Source organism: Hypanus sabinus, chromosome 20, assembly GCF_030144855.1.
Source record: "Hypanus sabinus isolate sHypSab1 chromosome 20, sHypSab1.hap1, whole genome shotgun sequence".
NCBI classification, from domain to species: Eukaryota; Metazoa; Chordata; class Chondrichthyes; order Myliobatiformes; family Dasyatidae; genus Hypanus; species Hypanus sabinus.
Window position 1 is genome coordinate 46,424,252 of NC_082725.1, and position 19,412 is coordinate 46,443,663.

The 19,412-nt window shown below is 41.4% G+C and overlaps 2 protein-coding genes and 1 long non-coding RNA gene across 10 annotated transcripts in view; 1 reads left to right on the forward strand and 2 right to left on the reverse strand.

Annotated features, from left to right (window-relative positions):
- Positions 1 to 2,647, reverse strand: part of mrs2 (magnesium transporter MRS2) — a 30,653-nt gene extending 28,006 nt beyond the window's left edge. Inside the window, exon 1 of one of the 5 annotated variants that reach the window (XR_009507056.1) lies at positions 959 to 2,641. Coding sequence is in view for 4 of the 5 variants with exons in the window: in XM_059945438.1 (XP_059801421.1) it covers positions 959 to 1,169 (211 nt within the window). In the remaining variant the exon portion in view is untranslated. Of the gene's footprint in view, positions 1 to 958 lie in introns of all 5 variants that reach the window. The other 4 variants (XM_059945438.1, XM_059945437.1, XM_059945440.1 and 1 more) reach the window with 4 other exon arrangements.
- LOC132378490 (doublecortin domain-containing protein 2-like) overlaps positions 1 to 19,412 on the forward strand; it is a 196,824-nt gene that overhangs the window by 14,999 nt on the left and 162,413 nt on the right. For 2 of the 4 annotated variants that reach the window (XM_059945432.1, XM_059945434.1), the window contains exon 1: positions 17,173 to 17,611. The exons of the other annotated variants lie outside the window; for them this stretch is intronic. In XM_059945432.1, the coding sequence (XP_059801415.1) occupies positions 17,325 to 17,611 (287 nt within the window). In that variant the 5' untranslated portion in view covers positions 17,173 to 17,324. Of the gene's footprint in view, positions 1 to 17,172; positions 17,612 to 19,412 lie in introns of those variants that run through there. 4 annotated transcript variants of the gene reach the window in all.
- On the reverse strand, positions 5,681 to 16,922 carry LOC132378499 (uncharacterized). The gene is made up of 3 exons (XR_009507057.1): positions 16,784 to 16,922; positions 11,110 to 11,223; positions 5,681 to 6,082 (listed from the first exon to the last, which is right to left on the reverse strand). It is a non-coding gene; the product is annotated as an uncharacterized LOC132378499 (long non-coding RNA).

The window sequence follows — 19,412 nt, forward strand, 5'->3', positions numbered from 1 at the left end:
AAAATGGACTGTTGACATTTCTGGCCCCTTCATCCTCCAGCATTCTGTGTTGTCTCTTGTGTGCACGAGTTACTTTCCTAAAGATTTACAAATGGGAGAAAGTCATTCAATAAATGAGACCATGGATAAATTAAGCCAGTCTTGCTCAGGGTTTATCATCAAGCTGTCACTAAAATGAAAATAGATTCAAAATTCCTTGTTAGGTAATGTCACCATGGAATACGGAGAAAAGTTGGGAAAGTGGTATTCCAGTGGAGAATCACAATAAATTCTCCCTTCATCCTTGTTTAATCTGTTAGTACTGATGAACATTTTGAAATCCCTCTCACCAAACACTGTGCTGAAACAGAGTGAAATCTGACGAGCTTGCTTCTTTTCTCCGAGATTTTTAAAATATATTTTATTGTTTTATGTGAACAGACTTGGAAAAAACTAACAAAAAACTAACGAGTTTTCTCCGAGTTTTAAAATGTCCTTTATTTTTTTTATCGCCATTGATGAATTCCGAAAACCAAAATAATTTAGGGCATTTTGTTTAAGACTCTCCAGAAATACAAGTTACTGACTGGAGTCTAATCTGCATTAGGGAACAGAGAGTTTGATTTAATGTTAAATCTCTGGAATTTCTGAAATAGTCATTTAATATCGTATGCCCAAAAGTCGCTTTCAGCAGATGTCACACTGTCAGCGATGAGGGAAGTAAGGGGAGTGGAAGTGAATTACTTTTCCCGGACAACACACATACACATTGCAGTCAATGAACTCCTGTCCAGTATATTAAACCCACAATAATCAGAAACTAACTTAGTTTATTACAATGAAACAAAATTTAATTTCAAAGTAGCATCTGAGCAGTCAGTGAAAATCACGCCAATGTTTACTACCGCTGTAAATCATACTGTAAACAGCCCTACAAAACAAAGATTCATTAAGTGTAAGCGTCTGTCAAAAAACTCACAGTGCTTGCTTAATTCAGGTAGGAATAGTTGGGGTTGGTTTCCCAGAACACAAGTATGAAGTGCAGAAATATTTCTTCCACGATGCTTTGACATCTTACGGGTGAAGCCGTGTTTAAAACATCGTAATTTAGCTGGCGTGCTTTTAAAGGTGAACCCAGCTCGCTCTCGAAAGGCGGGCAGGAACGACCGAAGCAGTCCGCAGACCTCCATTCGTCAGTTTCTTATTTGAAACTCCCTCGCGGCCTTCAAAACAACCAGAGTCCCCAATGACTTCTTCCAGCAACTAAATCCGAGGATGCCGCAACGCCAGATCGACTGAGCCACCTCTCCCGGAAGAAAACACCAGCAAGAGAGGATGAAGTACGCGGATGTCTTAAAATAACTTTGCCAAACTTAAATAAAGGACGTCTGTCAAAGCGATTTCAATGGCTGCTTCCGGGAGACTTCTAAGTCAACCAGTTGCGGGAAGATTCGAATGCGCCGGGCGGAATTCCGAAGGAAGGAGTCCCTAACAACACAGGGACAAGCTAAGCAATCTACCCCGGAAATCAAGCCTCTTCAATGTACGCAGGCGCGATCGAAGAGGTCAAGTTTATTGTCATGTGCATAGAAATACATGCTGTGAATGCCATAGAAATTAACTTTTTGCAACAGCAGTGCAGAACATAAATATCACAACCATGAAGTACATAAACTAATAGTAACATAATTTATACATAACTTTGCACCACACAATAAACAAACGTAATTTGAATTTTAATTGGCAATTATTCACACGTACTGAAATAGTCTTGTCTTGCAAACTGTTCATACAGGTCAAATCATTACACAGTGCACTCAGGTAGAACAAAGTAAAATAATAACAATGTAGAATAAAGTGCAACAGCGACAGAGAATCAGGTTTCATATTTCTGGCATATGTCAAGAATGTCAAGTCAGGTTTATTGTCATTTAACTATGTACATGTACAGTATACTGTCAAATGAGAAGTTTCTCTGTACATTATATATATATAGCGCAAAAAGAGCCAAAAAAAAATAAAGATGAGGTAGCGTATAAGGGTTCATTGTCCATTCAGTTTTCTGATGGCAGAGGGGAAGAAGCTGTTCCTGAATCATTGAGTGTGTGTCTTCAGGCTCCTGTATCTCCTCCTTGACTGGTTGTAATGTGAAGAGGATTATGTCCTGGGTGGGGAGTGAGGGATCCTTAATGATGGATGCCGCCTTTTTGAATCATCACCATTTGAAGATATATATTTTATCTATTGAGATAGAGCATGGAGTTGGCCCTTTCGGGCCTTCGAGCCGTGTTGCCTCGCAACCGCCAATTTAACCCTAGCCTAATCACAGGACAATTTACAATGACCACTTAACCAATTAGCTGGTACTTCTTTGGACCCTGGGAGGAAACCAGAGCACCTGGAGGAAACCCACATGGTCACAGGGAGGACGTACAAACCTATTACAGGCAACGGCAGGAATTGAACCTGGGACACTGATATTGTATAGCATTGTGATAACCACACTACCATTCCAATGTCCTCAATGCTGGGGAGGTTAGTGCTCATGATGGAAATGTCTAACTTTACAGCTTTCTGCAGCTTTTTCTGAACCCATGCATTGGCCTCTCCATACCAGAGAGTTATGCAGCCACTTAGAATGCTCTCCATGGTTCCTCTGTAGAAATTTGCAAATCTTTGGTGAAATACCAAGTCTCTTCAAGCTCTTAATGTCATACCTTTTTTGTAATTACACCAACATGTTGGGCCCAGGATAGATCTTCACAGATGTTGATACCTGTGAACCTGAAACTCCTGATCCCTGGAAGCACTGGTGTACTTCCCTTGTCTTTCCCTTTCTGAAACCCGCAACCAATTCTTTGTCTTACTGACGTTGAGTGCAAGGTTGTTGTCACACCAACTACAATGAAATGCAGTACAGGCAAACAATGTGTAAGTAAAAATGTAAATAATAAAATGACATCATATAAGTTGAGGGAAATACTGTATAGTCCAAAATAGAATTCTTTTTTTTCCTAATTAGTCTGTGCTTATTAGTCTATAATTACTGTGCAAAAAGAAAAAATCTGCCTGCAGTGAGAGACCATGTTTAATATACTGTGGGTCGGGCAGCATCGGTGGATGGGGAAACTGAGTCAACATTAAAGTTTGAGGGCAAATGGCAGAGATGCCACCTCTAATTCTCCAAAGAAATCTGAAACAAAACAGGAAATGTCACAAATGCTAATGAGAACAGAATTTGCAGACAGAGAAAAAGATAAATAACTTCTCTGATCCTTGGCCTTTCGTAAAATGTTTCACCTGTCCTGCACACAGAAGCTGTTGTGATTTGATATATAAACTGAACAGTACAGGCCCTTCAGCCCATCTTTACTGTACTGAACATGAAATGCCAAATTAAACTCAATCTCTTTTATATGTCTTCATTTCTGGCCAAGAGGGTCCTGTATTTGTGGTCTTTCAGCAACCGACTAACAGACTGACCTTTGTCATACTGCTCAGGAAGGCAAACTTTGCATCGTTTAATTTCCTAGTAATCCAGATTCCACCTTGAATTTCTAGAACACTTGGACTAACAAGTGACAAGGTCCACAGCTGACAAGGGTCCCTGGCTCAGCCTGGAATTTGTCCTGATTTTGGGCACTGGGATATTCGGGCAAAGGAGTTACTTTGAAAAATTAGATATGAAATTGCACTAACATATTTTAAAACAAAACTTGAATGGTTAGTACTTAATAAGCTACAAATGATATTGTTTCTTCAAAGAATGCCAGAAGTGAGCATTGTTAACTCACTGTAGCATCTGAAAACTTTATCATGTTGTGGTGTTTGTTCACAGCCAGGAAAAGGTGATCAGCGGCTGGATGAGTGAGTATTTTGCTCATTTAATCCTTTGAACTTGTTCCACCTCTCATCAAGATCAAGGTTAATGTTTTATTTCAATTCTATTTTTCTGCACTATTCCCACATTGCTTGATTCAATTAAAACTCAGAAATCTATTGATCTGTATTTTATAATGGAAAAAAATGATTGAGCCTTCCAGGGCAAATGTTTGCCTCCTGCGTGTTTAGGAATTTCTCCTTATCTCAGTTCTAAATGGCGTACGCTTTATTTCAAGGGCCAGGTTGTTCAGCCAGGAAAAACATCTTCCTGTTGTAAGAAGTTCGCAAGTTGAGATTTGCAATGAGGTTGCTTCCCCCATTGCTCTAAACTAGCAAATGCAGGCCCAGTCCACTCAGCCTTTCAAGTGGAAAACCTGCTATCCCTGAAACCAGTCCAGTGAATTTTCACACTGTCACTGTGGGCATGTATGGTCTTTTTTTTAAGGCAAGGAGACCAAAACAGTATGCAGTATTCCAGGGGATAAAAATGCAAAATACTAGAAGCACTCAGCAGGTCAGGAAGCAACAGTGAAATGAGAATTAGAGGTGATGTTTCATCTCAAAGATCCTTCATCAGAACTGGGCAAGAAGGATAAAGATAATTTTAAGTTACATAGAAAATGGCGGGATAAATGGGAATATCTGTGATAGGATGAGACCTGGTCAAATAGCAAATGATATTGATATTGTTATATATATATGTTATATAAATATTAAATTATATTATATTAACATTATATTAAATATATATGTTATATACTCAGTGGCCACTTAATTAGGTACCTGCTGTACCTAATAGAGCGTACAGTGCGTTTATGGTTTTCTGCTGCTGTAGCCCATCCACTTCAAGGTTTAATACATTGTGTGTTCAGAGATACTCTTCTGCACACCACTGTTGTACCGCATGGCTATTTGAATTACTGCCATCTTCCTGTCAGCTTGAACCAGCTTGGCCACTCTCCTCTGATCTCCCTCATTAATAAAATGTTCTCAAACACAGAACTGCTGCTCCCTGGATGCTTTTTGTTTTTTGCACCGTTCCATATAAATTATAGAGACTGTTGCGCATGAAAACCCCAAGAGAGCAGCCAAGGTAATCAAACCATCTCGTCTCCTACTACCAATCATTCCATGGTCAAAAGTCACTCAGATCCCCTTTCCTCCCTATTCTGATGTGTGGTCAAAACTAAAGCTGAACCTCTTGACCATGTCTGTATGCTTTTATGCATTGAGTTGTTGCTGCATGATTGGTTGATTTGCATAAACAAGTGGTGTATGTGTTCAGCGGCTCAATTTAATATCAAAGAATGTATACACTCTACAACCTGAAATTCTTACTCTTCACAACCATGAAACATAAGAAAAAACCCCAAAGAATGACTGAAAAACCACAAAGCCCCCCTCCTCCCTCCCATGCATGAGCAGCAGCTAAAGCATCAGCCCTCTCTCCCCCTCCCCACCTACCTCAGCAAAAGCATCAAACCTCTCTGACCCCTCCCCCACCTACCTCAGCAAAAGCATCAACCCTCTCTCCCCTCCCCCCACCTACCTCAGCAAAAGCATCAACCCTCTCTGTCCCTCCCCACCTACCTCAGCTAAAGCATCAACCCTCTCTCCCCCTCCCCACCTACCTCAGCAAAAGCATCAACCCTCTCTATCCCTCCCCACCTACCTCAGCTAAAGCATCAACCCTCTCTCCCCCTCCCCACCTACCTCAGCAAAAGCATCAACCCTCTCTGTCCCTCCCCACCTACCTCAGCTAAAGCATCAACCCTCTCTCCCCTCCCCCACCTACCTCAGCTAAATCATCAGACCCCACCATAAGGCATGCAAGCAATAGCAAAATAACCAAAGAGTCCATAAAAAAAAAGCACTGTCCATCCCAACACTTTGACATCCCACAGGCTTTCTCTCTCTCATTAATGAGGTGTTGCTCCCACAGCAAGAGCTTGCTGTTTCAACGTTCCAATCTGCAGCTTTGCTTATTCCAACAGCAACGCACACGGCTGTCTCAATCCCCTGCAATGCTTCAGTCGGTAACACCAGCGAGGTATAGGGTCGTTCTTGGGGCCACACCCCGAAGGTGCACATCTTTTAGACCACACCTGGAGACATCGAAAATGCTGGGCTACTCAGCGAGCTCTGAGAGCAGCAACCTGCCGTGAAGAACCGCAGTTTGAGTTCTGCTGTAGATCACAGGCCCCAACAGGACCCCAGCCACCTTGAAAAGGAGAGAAAATACACCAAAGAGAAGAAATTAAACTGTTTTGCAGATGAAATAGAAGCCACCTTTTGCAAGTGAGAAGTGTACCTAATAAGGTAGCCACTGAGTGTACAGTAGGTGAATGATTTTGTTGATAATGTAGTAAAGTGGTCAGCAAATTTGTAGATGGCATCGAGATTCGGGCATAGCGGACAGCAAAGGCTATCAATGCCTGCAGCGGGATCTGAACTAGCTGGAAAAGTGCCAGATGGAATTTAATACAGACAAGTGTGAGATGTTGCACTGTGGGAGGACAAACCAGGCAGGACTTACACAGTGAAAGGTAGAGCATTGAGGAGTGTTGTTAATAGTAGGACTGTGGGGAGTGCCCAGTAGTTCAGACAGCACCGATGGAGGCAGAAAACAATACTCCAGCTATAACCTCAGCATATCTCCATATAACTGTTGTAGGAGCCATGAATCTATTTTCTGTCTGCCTGTGTTGTATTTTGTGTTGCACGTTTACTACGGGTAATTTGTCATGTGGGGTCGAGTGTTGTAGAAGCAAATAAGTATAGTTGTGTATTCACACTTTGTCTTAGTTGGTTTAGTCTAGTTGAGGGGGAGTGAGGCACAGGGTGATATTTCTCTTGTTGATAAAAAGTCTAGTCTTTGATTGAAAACAAACTAAGACCGTTAAGAAACTGAGTGCGGGAATTGACACTGTAAGATGTGCTTCCAAATCATTGGGATCAGAGGATGCCTTAATAATTGGATGACCATTGATAATAGCCTCTACTTCACTTTGTCAAGATTCTATACCTTCATGGTGAAATTGAGGACCTTTTGCATGGACCTGATCAATCTCTCCTATGTTCCTCCATGATATTAAACAGCATGGGTGCTGGGTGGGGGTGGGGGGGGGGTTAAAATCCACTTAATTCCTTTCTGAAGAAAGACATCACTGACCCACGAATGATTCTACTTCTCAGTGGCTTCTTGTAACTCACGCCTTGCTTCAACAAAGTGTATCACATTGTCGGAGCACAGTTTATGGACCTGTCCTCATCTTGCTGTAAAGTGTCAAAGTACAGTATCAAAGGAATCTGTGTCTAAAGCAGATGCTACTTCAATCTGAACAGTTCGTATAGCTGGACAGATACAAATGACCACATACCTCTACATTGTGCTCCTGCTCTTCACTTCTAAAAATCAAAAGCTGTCCACTCCTATATGGGTAAACAGATTAATCGTGAGAGACCCTGTCCAGAGATAGATCTGTCATGTGCTGGTATCCTGGAGCTGCATGCAACCATCGACAAGCAACACACTTAGACAGGATTCTTCTTATAGTTATACTAGTGCTGGGAATCCGATATGTTTGGTGCAACCTGGGTAGCGTGGTTACGGCCACCATGCCCCACCTCTTGATGAACGTGCCTCAGAATGAGGTCTGAGATATTAAGATCCTTTGTTAGTATAACAAGATGTTTTGACTCCTCAAGCAAGACTGCCCTACTAAGCCAATCACCAACTCTCCAGAAGCCATCTTCAAGTACTGGATTGAGCTTGAAAATATGACTGTTCCTTTTCACAGCTTCACTCCTTTGCGAACTTGAGGATTTATCTGGAAATCTCTTATTTTTTGTGAAACCTAATGATCTCTGTTTCAGCCTTTCTGAGCTCTTCCACTAAGAGACAACCTCGGCCGCTCTTTGGCCTTTTCAATCTCTCTCTCCTAGGAGTACCCTTGTTGTTCTTCATCCAAGTCAGACTGAGCAAACACCATGTTCAATTGCTTCCTCTTTGACTAAGAAACAAGAGCAGGTTCTTAAATTTCAGAATCCAGGCCACAGCAGTGAGTAGTGCCCTGGTATCTAATGGCCTCACAGGGGCTGGTAATCATCATTGTAAACTTCCCATAATTCCAGTACAAGTGAAGACTAAGAAGGGTAACAAGACAGTGGTTACTTATAGACATGATAAAATCTACAGATGGTGGAGATCCAGATTAACACACACAAAATACAGGAGGAACTCAGCAGGTCAGGGAGCATCTATAAAAACAAATAGGCAGTTGATATTTCAGGCTGAGATCCATTTTCAGGAGGAGGATCTCGGCCCAAAACATCAACTATCTATTCATCTCCATAGATGCTGCCTGACCTGCTGAGTTCCTAAAGCATTTAGTGTATGCTGAAGTGGTTACTTATGCTTTCCTAAATCAAGGGTGTTCTGTACAGTGGGCCTAATGAAACAAGCTCAAACTCACAGGAAAAAAGACACTCATTCTCATGCACCATGGGTCAAGAGATGGTTGTGAGTAGCTACAGTGTTTCAGGATTGGAAGTGGCTGGTTTAAATGGTGAAAACTATTGTGAATTACCTAACATCTAATATGCGTTCATTTCACTATTTCGGTATTTTTTTTTATTTCTAATACCGCTATAAGATCATTCATCTTTGCTGGTTTTGTAATTAAGGATCGGAAGTATGTTTTTTGACTTGGAACTCAGTAATTTGGAAGTGAGACATACAGTGTCAACTCCTGTACTCAGCCTCCCAGCGGTCTTGCTTTATTTTCAAGAAACCACTACAACTGCAGTTGAATATCTTGTATTCATGTCCTCTTGTAATACAGGCCAGCATATGGTTTCAAACAAGAGAAAATAGGCAGATGCTGGAAATCCAAGTAACACACACAAAATGCTGGAGGTACTCAGCAGGCCAGGCAGCACCTATGGAAAAGAGTACAGTCGACATTTCGAACTGAGACCCTTTGACAGGATTTGCCTTTCGAAGCAAATGCTGTATTTGCAAATTACATTGTATACAAAGTCCCTTTGTCATAAATATGACCCAATTTCTCACCATTTAAAAAAACTCCTCTTTTCTGTGTTGTTCAACTGAATGAATAATTTCAAATTTTCCCATATTATACTGGATTTCTCTATTACTTACCACTCATACATCCAGTCTCTTTCCCACTGCAGCCTCTAAACCCTCCTCCCTACTCACAATCCCATGTAGTCTGTATTAAAGGCAAACATTGAAATTTGCCGAAAGTAGAATAGCAGCAGCCCAAGCACCAATTCCTATGTGGATATGAAAGTCAGCAAATATTAAAATCTGGAGCAAAAACTGATCCCCATGTACCTCACAAGATAAACTTACCAACTTGAGGAAGATCCATTAACTTCCACTGTTTGTTTTCCATTACATATACAATTCTCCATCCATGACAGCATATTACCACAAAATCTACATGGTCTAAATACATTAAACCACCTCCTGTGTGAGATCCTATCAAAAGCCTTCTGAAAATCCATATACGAGTCCAGTGGCTACCCATGCATCAGCCTCCCCATGTTAAACAAAGACACACACAGGCATTCTCCATTACGGGAATCCACCCTAACATCCCCAATTATGTTCCATGGTGCCCACACCTCACCAGAATATGTGGACCTTGGATCAGCCTCCACAGTCATCTGAAGACCCAACAATGGATAAGCCCTTAGGACCACTCCAAACCCAACTTGAATGGTCGAACTACTCTACTAGTCATATTCTGAAAAGAACTTTAACACATGCTGACTCTGCTTAAGCTTATTATTCTCTTCAAGAACATAAGGAATAGGAGCAGGAGTAGGCCATCTAGCCCATCGAGCCTGCTCCGCCAATCGATAAGATCATGGCTGATCTGGACTCATCTCCACCTACCTGCCTTTTCCCCATAACCCTTAATTCCCCTACAATGCAAAAATTTATTCAACTTTGTCTTAAATATATTGATTGAGGTAGCTTCCACTACTTCATCGGGCAGAGAATTCCACATATTCACCAACCTCTGGGAAAAGCAGCTCCTCCACATCTCCGTCCTAAATCAACTCCCCTGAAACTTGAGGCTATGTCCCCTAGTCTTACCTACCACTTTCCTGCCTCTATCTTATCTATCCCTTTCATAATGTTATTTATTTCTATAAGATATCCTCTCATCCTTCTGAATTCCAGCTAATACAGTCCCAGGCGACTCAATCTCTCCTCATAGTCTAACCCCCTCATCTCTGTGACCTCTTCTGCACTGCCTCCAAAGCGAGTACATCCTTCCTCAGGTAAGGGGACCAGAACTGCATACAGTTCTCCAGATGTGGACCCACTGGTACCCTATACAGTTGCAGCATAACATCCCTGCTCTTAAATTCAATCCCTCAGGAGGTTCCGTAATACATTTTCCGTATGCTCCACAGTAGCAGAGCAGTAAGTATGATGCTATTACAGCTCAGGGTGTTGGGGTTTGGATTTCAATCCCAGCCTCCTCCGTAAAGAGTTTACACATCTTTTGCATATGCTTTCTTGGCCCATGGACCAGGACAGGCAATTGGTGAAGTTTACAGCTAGGAACTTGATGCTCTTAACACGCTCAACCACAGCACCCTTGATTGGTGCACCACAGAATGCACCCTGCCTGGTTTTTTATGGCAAATGGTCTGCACGTGACCACAAGAAACTGTTGAGAGTTGTGGACACAGCTCAGAATATCATGAGATCCAACCTGCCTTCCACGGACTCTGCATCAGTAAGCAGCCTGCATTGTTAAAGCCTCCACCACCCTAGATATTCTGTCTTTCCCCACGTCCATTTGGAGAGAAGATACAAAAACCCGAAAGCAGGTATTAATAGGTTCATGGACCACTTCAACTCTGCTGTAATAAGACTCCCTAGTGTGGGAAGATGGATTCTTGACCTTACTATCTACATTATTCAAAGCTTACATTTTATTGTTTACCTGCACAGCACTTTCTCTGTGGTGTTACACTTCATTCTGCATTGTTTACTTTGTTATATCTGTAGTTATCGGATCTGTAGGAACAGTACGCAAGACAAACTTTTCACTGCATCTCAGTAAGTGTGACCATAATAAACCAATTCCAGTTCCACTGATTGCCCGGTGATCATGAGATTCCCTTTGTAAGGGCGTGACATTCCCTTTTTCCTGTGCTGAGTGTGTCAATTTAGGTTCTATGGTTGGGAAGGTTACTCACCCTTGCAGTTTCCTTGTCCCTCCTACTTCTCCATATGATACTCGAGCCACCTGTTCTTCATATTCCTGGTTTCCTGAGAGGTGTTCCTCCAGCACGAGTATTTCCTCCTGTTGGCTAGAGTTATAGAATGAACAAACGTGAAGCCTCCATGCCTGCTGGGTAGTAACTGATGTAGACTGACTCTGAGCAGGATAATGGTATTCTACATGCTTTTTCTCGTCATACCACGGCTCTAGTGAGGAAAGTGTGTGCAGGTGGCAGAATGCAAGAGAGTAGTGGGATGCCTTTGGCTCCCAAGATTCATCCCTCAATCCTTAAGAATTAAACTGTCCGATGAGTTTCTTGGAACCATTGGAACTTGAGCCTGAGCAGACAAAGTTTAACCTTGTGTCTGTAAACTTCCTCTGTGCATAAGGTCTTAGTGTCTCTGTGCATTCTGCACTGGTGGTTCCGCTAGGAACTACAACCCCTAGCCCAAATCATCACTATAGATATTGATGAGCGGTCTGTAGTAAAACTGCAGAAGCACCTTTCACATTATCAAATTTTGCCAGTCTGAGCATCTCTCGGGACTTTGACATTTCTACAATTGAATTTGTTCCATTATTAGCATAATGATCCTTAAAATAATGTTGTCTTTGTATTCATTTTTTAAAATTTATATTTATAGACACGTAGTGGTAAAAAGCCCAACCAGCCCAGCCTGCCCAATTACACCCATATTACCAATTAACCTACTGGAAGTGCCGGACTAGTTTAGTGATTGGCAAAATTTCACCCAGAAATAATAACTGGCAATGATGAAACTAGAACTAGAGACATATCAAAGAGCTAATTGTGGACTTCAGGAAAGGTTAAGATGAAGGAACACACACCAATCCACACAGAGGGATCAGAACTAGAGAGAGTGAGCAGTTTCAAGTTCCTGGATGTCGATATCTCTGAGGATCTAACCTGGTCGCAACATATAGATGCAGCTATAAAGAAGACAAGGCAGTGACTACATTTCATTAGGAGCTTGTGTAGATTTGGTATGTCACCTAAAACACTCGAAAATTTCTACAGACGTACTGTGGAGAACATTCTGACTGATTGTTTCACCATCTGGTGAAGTGGGGGGGGGGGGAAGTTCCTGCTACTGTACAGGATTGAAGTAGGCTGCAGAAAGTTGTAAAATTAGACAACTCCATCTCGGGTACCAGCCTGTCTAGTATCCAATACAGCTTCAAAAAGAGGTGCCTCAAAAAGAGGCACCATCATCAAGGACCCCTCCCCCAGTACATGCCGTCTTCTCATTGCTACCATCAGGAAGGAGATACAGAAACCTGAAGGCACACACTCAGCAATTCAGTAACAGCTTCTTCCCCTCAGCCATTTGATTTCTGAATAGACACTGAACCCATCAACACTAATCATTTATTCCTGTTTTTGCACTACTTACTTAATTTAACTGTTTAATGTACAACATACATTTAATATATAACAATATTGAATGTATATAAATATACCTACTGCAGTTCACAGTTTTTTCCCTATATCAGGGGTGGCCAACCTTTTACGTTCCATGCGTCAATTTTTTTCACGCACGAGTTAAGATGTGCCATACAACTCTTGTACCCCCATTCAATTCTTGTAAAATTCCAAATTCTTAAAAAACTTAACAAATTCCAATGATATATGTCAATGATATTAAACCTAATTCTGATTCTGAACAGATGTGGGATGGAGTTGAGGAAAAACTGTTTTTCCCAGAAAGTAGTGAGTCTGTGGAATTCTCTGCCCAGGGAAGCAGAAGAGGGTATCTCATTAAATGTATTTAAGACGCAGTTAGATAGATTTTTGCACAGCAGGAATATTAAGGGTTATAGGTAAATGGCAAGTAGGTGGAGCTGAGTTTACGTCCAAATCAGCCATGATTTTATTGAGCAGGGCAGGCTGGTGATCCAATGTCTAGTCAGCAAAATGCATGCAGAAAATAGCCTTTAGGAGTTTAAGTAACTAGAATGTGTATTCTAGCTCATGCAAACTTCCCCTTAAAATTGAAATATTTTTGAAAGAATATTTATTGTTGTTTTAAAATTGCAATAACTTTTATGCAGTCAAATTATGAGTACCAAGTGAATGAATTGTTTATCTCAATTTGTTACATCAGAAAAAATATTTACAGACTCTATTATATAAATTATTTAATATATTCCTATTAACCATTTTTTTTTGCATAGTGTAACCTCTGAATGAGCTTAGGCTGGCCAAACTGTTTATTTTTTAAATTTTAAGTAAAATTGTCACTGTTAATAATTTGCCTAGGTTATTAAGATTTGATGACAGAGTGAGAGAGATTAGCTGTATTATATCAAGATCAGGGTGTTCAATACAATACATAGTTATTGTGAAATACACACATGGTATAGAGTGACTGTAACAATTTTGCTTTGTTATTCATAATTTGTCTGTGGAAGTTATAACTAAAATACTTACCTGGAAATATTAAAGAATATTACAGGGAAAATTATAGCTGATCAATATTAATAGTTTTTAGGGACATACATTGAACAGCGATAATAGTGACACACATGATAAACTAAGGCCATTGGAATCGTTAAATAAATATGTCAATACTAAAATTAGTCCCAAACAGGTTTGAAAAGTCCATTACATTTGCTGCACATTGTATCCGAGGGGTTAACAGCAATCATTCCAGCAGTGTTTTCAGTTTAAACAAAGCTTTGGGAGCAACCACACACTAGAATGGTTAATGGGCCATGAAGTTCTCTGAGAAAGCTGAGAAAATGTAAGGAGATTGACAATTGTATAAATGAGTGCGTCTCTGATTATGAATCTGAAACTATTTTGAAGAGACATCGATGGGTAATTGAACTGTGAAACTACATACTGAAACTAGGCCCTAATGAGATAAGGGAATAATGATAGGCTAACAAACCCTTGTTTCATTATTCCCGTTGGATAGTGTCCCAGCAAAGCCAGGCAACATGTCTCAGAGGCCGAAAACATTGAAAACAACATGATTATGGCCATTTGATTGTCATGAGGTAAGAAACAATAGGTCCACAGTAAAATATTTTACATAGCATATAAGGCCTCAACAGCAGGCAGAGAGTTTGTTGTTACTATAGTAATAAGGGATAATGAGAAACCCAAGTTAATAGACATATGGAAAAGAAAACTTATATGGTAGGAGCTTTTCACAAGACCCATGTGGGAAAACTGTCCCTAACAACCAATTCCCCAGTCCTCTGTACTCGATTGGCTCAGGACCAATACTCAGTGTTGCATAAACGGCATGATAATGTAGCGGTTAGCACAACGCATTACAGTACAGATGACCTGGGTTCAATTTCTGCCGCTGCTCGTAAGGAATTTGTACATTCTCCCATGACCAAATAGGTTTCCTCCAGGTGCTTCCATTTCCTTCCACAGTACACAGACGCACCGGTTGTTAGGTTAACTGGGCATTGTAAATTGTCCCGTGATTAAGCTAGGATTAAGTCAGAAGATTGCTGGGACTGTAAACATCCATTCTGTGTTGTACCTCAATAAATAAATAAACAAAAGCAGTGAGGTGGAAAATAGAGATGCCAGTGTTACAAATATTAGTTCCAGTTGCAATGGAACAAAGATGGTTAAAATAAGAAGCATCTGGACTGGGGTTCTATCAGCTGGAGAAGAATAAAATGAACAGGAGAAGATGGGTCTTGGAATCATATTTGGAACAATCTGTCCGGGTGACAAGCAAAACAAAGTTTTTCCTCAGTATCTCAGTACATGTGACAATAATGAATCAATTATCAATTGTATTCGCTGTGCTTTCTACTGGTTTTGATGTTTGCCGTAATCAGGTGGGATGTCCACAGTTACTGGTGTGAGATTCTGATCTCTCCTACTTGTGTACAGCTCCTTTCATATAACAGCTATCGAAGGTCTCAAAGACGATCACAGTAACTCAATAGAATGAATAACACAGCCCAGCTCATGCTGCATTTCAGCTTTACTTGAGCCTCCTCCTTTCTTTCAAACTTAAATTTAAATGTTTAATAATAAATTCAGTTTCCTTCTTGCTCTTGTTCATATATGGAGTGCAGTGCATCCAATATCAGGCCTGTGTGAACCGAGCCACATTCACACTGTGTGAACAGCTGATGTCAGGCTAGGCATGGCCTGCCTCTGGAGGCAGTGAGTGTAATTCCAACACTTCTTTAGCCCTAGTAGCCCAATTGGCACACCAATGGAGGGAAGAGGGAGACCGGGATTCAACTAGCAGAGGTCATGCATATCAATCATGCATATACCTTAAACCGAAGAGGAAAAGTCTACTTTTACTAGTCTAGTTTACTTCTACTCCAATATTTTTGACCATCCTGTCTATTTGTGTCTTTTTGTTCCTCACTGTTAATATTCTTATCTATAAGGGATATGACACTTCCTTTTCCACCCTTTTGACAAGTACCACTTCCAGCAGGCAACTCATAGATCTGGACAGGATAGAAAGGCTCGCCATACGAAGAATATTTGATGGCTCTGGGCCTGTATTCTCTGTGATTCAGAAGAAGGAAAGGTGACCTCATTGAAACCTGTCAAATGGTGAAAGGCCTTGACAGAGTGGATGTGGAGAGGATGTTTCCCATGGTAGGAGAGTCTAAGACCAGAGGACACAGCCTCAGAATAGAGGGGCATCCTTTTAGAACCGAGATGAGGAGGAATTTCTTTAGCTAGAGAGTGATGGATCTGTGGAATTCTTTGCCACAGGCAGCAGTGGAGGCCGAGTCTTTCTGTATATTAAGGCAGAGGCTGATAGATTCTTGATTGGTCAGGGCATGAAGGGATACCGGGAGAAGGCAGGAGAATGGGGCTGAGAGGAAAATTGGGTCAGCCATGATGAAATGGGCCAACTGGCCTAATTCTGCTCCTATATGGTGGAATAAGCAAAGCAATGCCCACAAGTTCTTCCAGGTCAGGAGCCCAAGTACCAAGTCCCTAATTGCACCATTGGCTCTGCTGGGTAGTCACAGCTGATAAGAGTTCTCTGAAATAAATCCTCAATGATCATTTATCATTGATGGAGATTGGGGAAATCATTCATAGCTCCCTCAAAGTGGCCTCACAAGCAGATAGGGTGATAAAAGAGTGATATGGCATACTTGCCTTTGTTGGTCTGGACATTGAGTATGAAAGTAAGGAAATCACACTGGCCCTGCATAAAACTGGTAAGGCCACACTTGGAGTATTGTGTGTGCTTCCAGTCCCCCAGTGCAGGAAGGTTGTGAAAGTTCTAGAACACTGCAGGATGCAGTGGCAAGAATTGGAGGCAAGCCTCTATGAGGACGGGTTGGACAATCTTGTTTTTTTTCTGGGGTTTTGGAGGCTGAGCGTGTCCTTTGGCATATTGCTCAGTAGGAACACTGTGTGCCAAAGAGCCTTTTCCTGTGCTGTATTATTCTATGATTTCTGCCAAAAGAGATGTGATTGTGGACAGAGGAAAAGATTCCCGGCTCTCTTCACAAGATTCCTTGGAAAATGATAAAATCCCTATTCGCCGATAGAGGTTCCTCTCCTGGAAACGGCGAAGTATTTGGAATGTCTCTGGGAATCTTAAACCCATTTGTCCAGAGCACATAACTTAAGGGAGGAGTGCTGCATCCCCACATTATCCACTCACCTCCTGACGCAGCTGCTCGCCCACCCGTGGCGGCCATTCCTGAACCCAGTGAACTAGAGTGGCAGGAAGTCATCCTGGGTCAACCCTGACAACGCAATCGACCTTCGTGCAGTCCATTTGTCATAAACTAGTGGTGAACTGTTCCACTGGAACTCGAGGAGAGTGTGTAAATTGCAGGGTGCCATGCCCTGCCGTCCTTCCCCCAACCCCGGGACCAACTGGGAGAAGGGCCGATGTGAAGGGAAGAGGCAGGGCGTCGAGTGCACCCAAAAGGGGCCTGGCCAAGGGAGGAGCAGCCAGATTTCCAAATTCACATGGGTCGACCTCCATTGCGTTGCCTAGGAGACGTTAGAACGCACTTACTCTGTTTCCCCGGACACCGCGGCGAGTTACAGTTCAAAGTCGCCGCCAGCAGTCATACAGTTTGAGGCACCTCCACTGTGCCAGAACCATCAAGGAGCGCTCCCTATCCAAATGTAAGTCATTTCACTCCAATTGCCGTCAAATAGAAAAGTTTCTATATATACACACTTCTCTGGCTATGGCAACGACCAAGCCGAGTTTTCTGGCGCAGCCGACTGTGAAGAGAGTGCGGGTTTACCGCAATGGGGACCCGTTCTTCGCCGGCAGAAAATTCGTGATCAACGAGCGGCATATTTCAACGTTTGAAGCCTTCCTGAAGGAAGTGACCAACGGGCTGGAGCCACCGTTCGGGGCCGTCCGCAACATCTACACGCCGCAGCAGGGCCACCGCATCTACCACCTGGAGGAGCTGGACAGCGGCAAGCAATACGTGGCGGGCGGCAAGGAGAAGTTCAAGAAACTCGAGTAAGCAATCGGTCATAACAAGGGCACACTTATTTAATAGGACTGGAAATAAGCATTGGCCTGTATAGCAATAAGAAGTATTCAAAGTAAATGAAAAGAAGTAACTAAGTGGTAGAAGTCGATATTATTGATTCTGAGCCTGGTACACTTGTCCAATATTGTGTTAATAGCCATTGAGAATCGCTATATTATGTGTGTACATACATCTATGCGTGTGCGTGTTTATATACAAACGCAAAATGTGTACTATTAATGGGCAATACTTGGGGATGTTTAATTATTGCAAAGACTTTTCAAAGTATTTCTTATGTTAAACTCGATGAGTGCCTGCTGTTTTTCTTCCCTGTTGCTCTGTTGAGCAGAGAAAAAATCTGCACGGATGAACAAGCTCGGGATTCTCAATTCCCAGCGCGTCATGGTTTTGAAATAAGTTGTTCACCAATTATCATCTGTAGTAATTATTTACTGTCAAGGAATGGGGTCAAGTACATTCAATCAATGTGTCTAAAAATAAGTTTTCGGCTTAATTGCTGGCAAAATGGATGGGTTTAGTCAAGATCGGCAGCTTCCAAAGGGCGTTTTGGCATTCAGAAAGCTTAGTGAAGTGTATCCATAGCGGTACAACAATGATAAACATGTCCCCCTTCGTTTCCAGTCCTGGTGAAGGATCTCGGCCTGAAGCGTCGACTGTGCTGCCTGACCTGCCGAGATCCTCCAGCATTTTGTGTGCTGATTTAGATTTCCAGCTTCTGCAGAATCTCTTGTGTTAATAATAAGCATATGCTGTTTACATTGAAACTAAAGTAATCAACCAGTTGGACAAAACTTTGTAAAGAATAGAAAAAAATGAAAAGTTCAGGGTTGGAAACATTACTTATGTTGTATAATCTGGTAGGAATTTAGTGATGATTTGATTTAATACTTTCCAATCATTTCAGTTTTACTAATTAACTTAAATTATACAACCTGCAAGAAGTAATTATTATTACCCACAATAGTAAAGTCCAATTAAGATGATTGTTCTCACGACCTATAAATGTGCTTTAAGACAGAATCACCTTTAATATCACCAACATATGTCTTGAAATTTATTGTCTTTACGGCATCATTACATTGCAATACATAGTGATAGAAAAAATGTGTATTAACAGCAAATATATATATATTAAATGGTCACATTAAATATTTCATCATTTAAATGTTATATGTTATTTCAGTAGATTCTGTCCTTGAAATAAAGATATATTGTTTTCAAAAATACCAATGGATCTAAAGTTGTTTAAATGTCACAATATGTAGATTAATTTTAAAATTCTGCCTGCCCACAGTAACTTTGTCACCCTTTATCTTTACAAATTATAACAGTATGAATTTGAGTAAAAGACTGCTTTCTTTTCTTCCCTGCAAGTATCTTAGAGCTTATGTTGACTGTGACTAGTGGCATACAACACTGATGGATTGTGCCTAAGCACCAATGTCAATGATTAGCCTGAGAGGACTCGGTGAAACATCTCCAAGTTTGCTGAAGGGTGAAAATTAAGTGGGAGTGTGAATGCTTAACTTCAAGTACAATGCTGAAAAATGTGAGGTTATCTGCAAGAAGTCCAGAAAATAGGAGCCAGAGCAGATATTATGCCTGCTACCCCTTTCAATATCATCATTGCTTGTCTCAACTTCCTTTGTCAGTTCCCCAAACACTCAATTCCTCTATCTCTTAAATATTGTTCTTTCTCCACCTTTAATCTGTATGATCATTTGAGCTCCTGTGCCCTTGAGGGTAGAGAATTCCAGAGATTCGCTA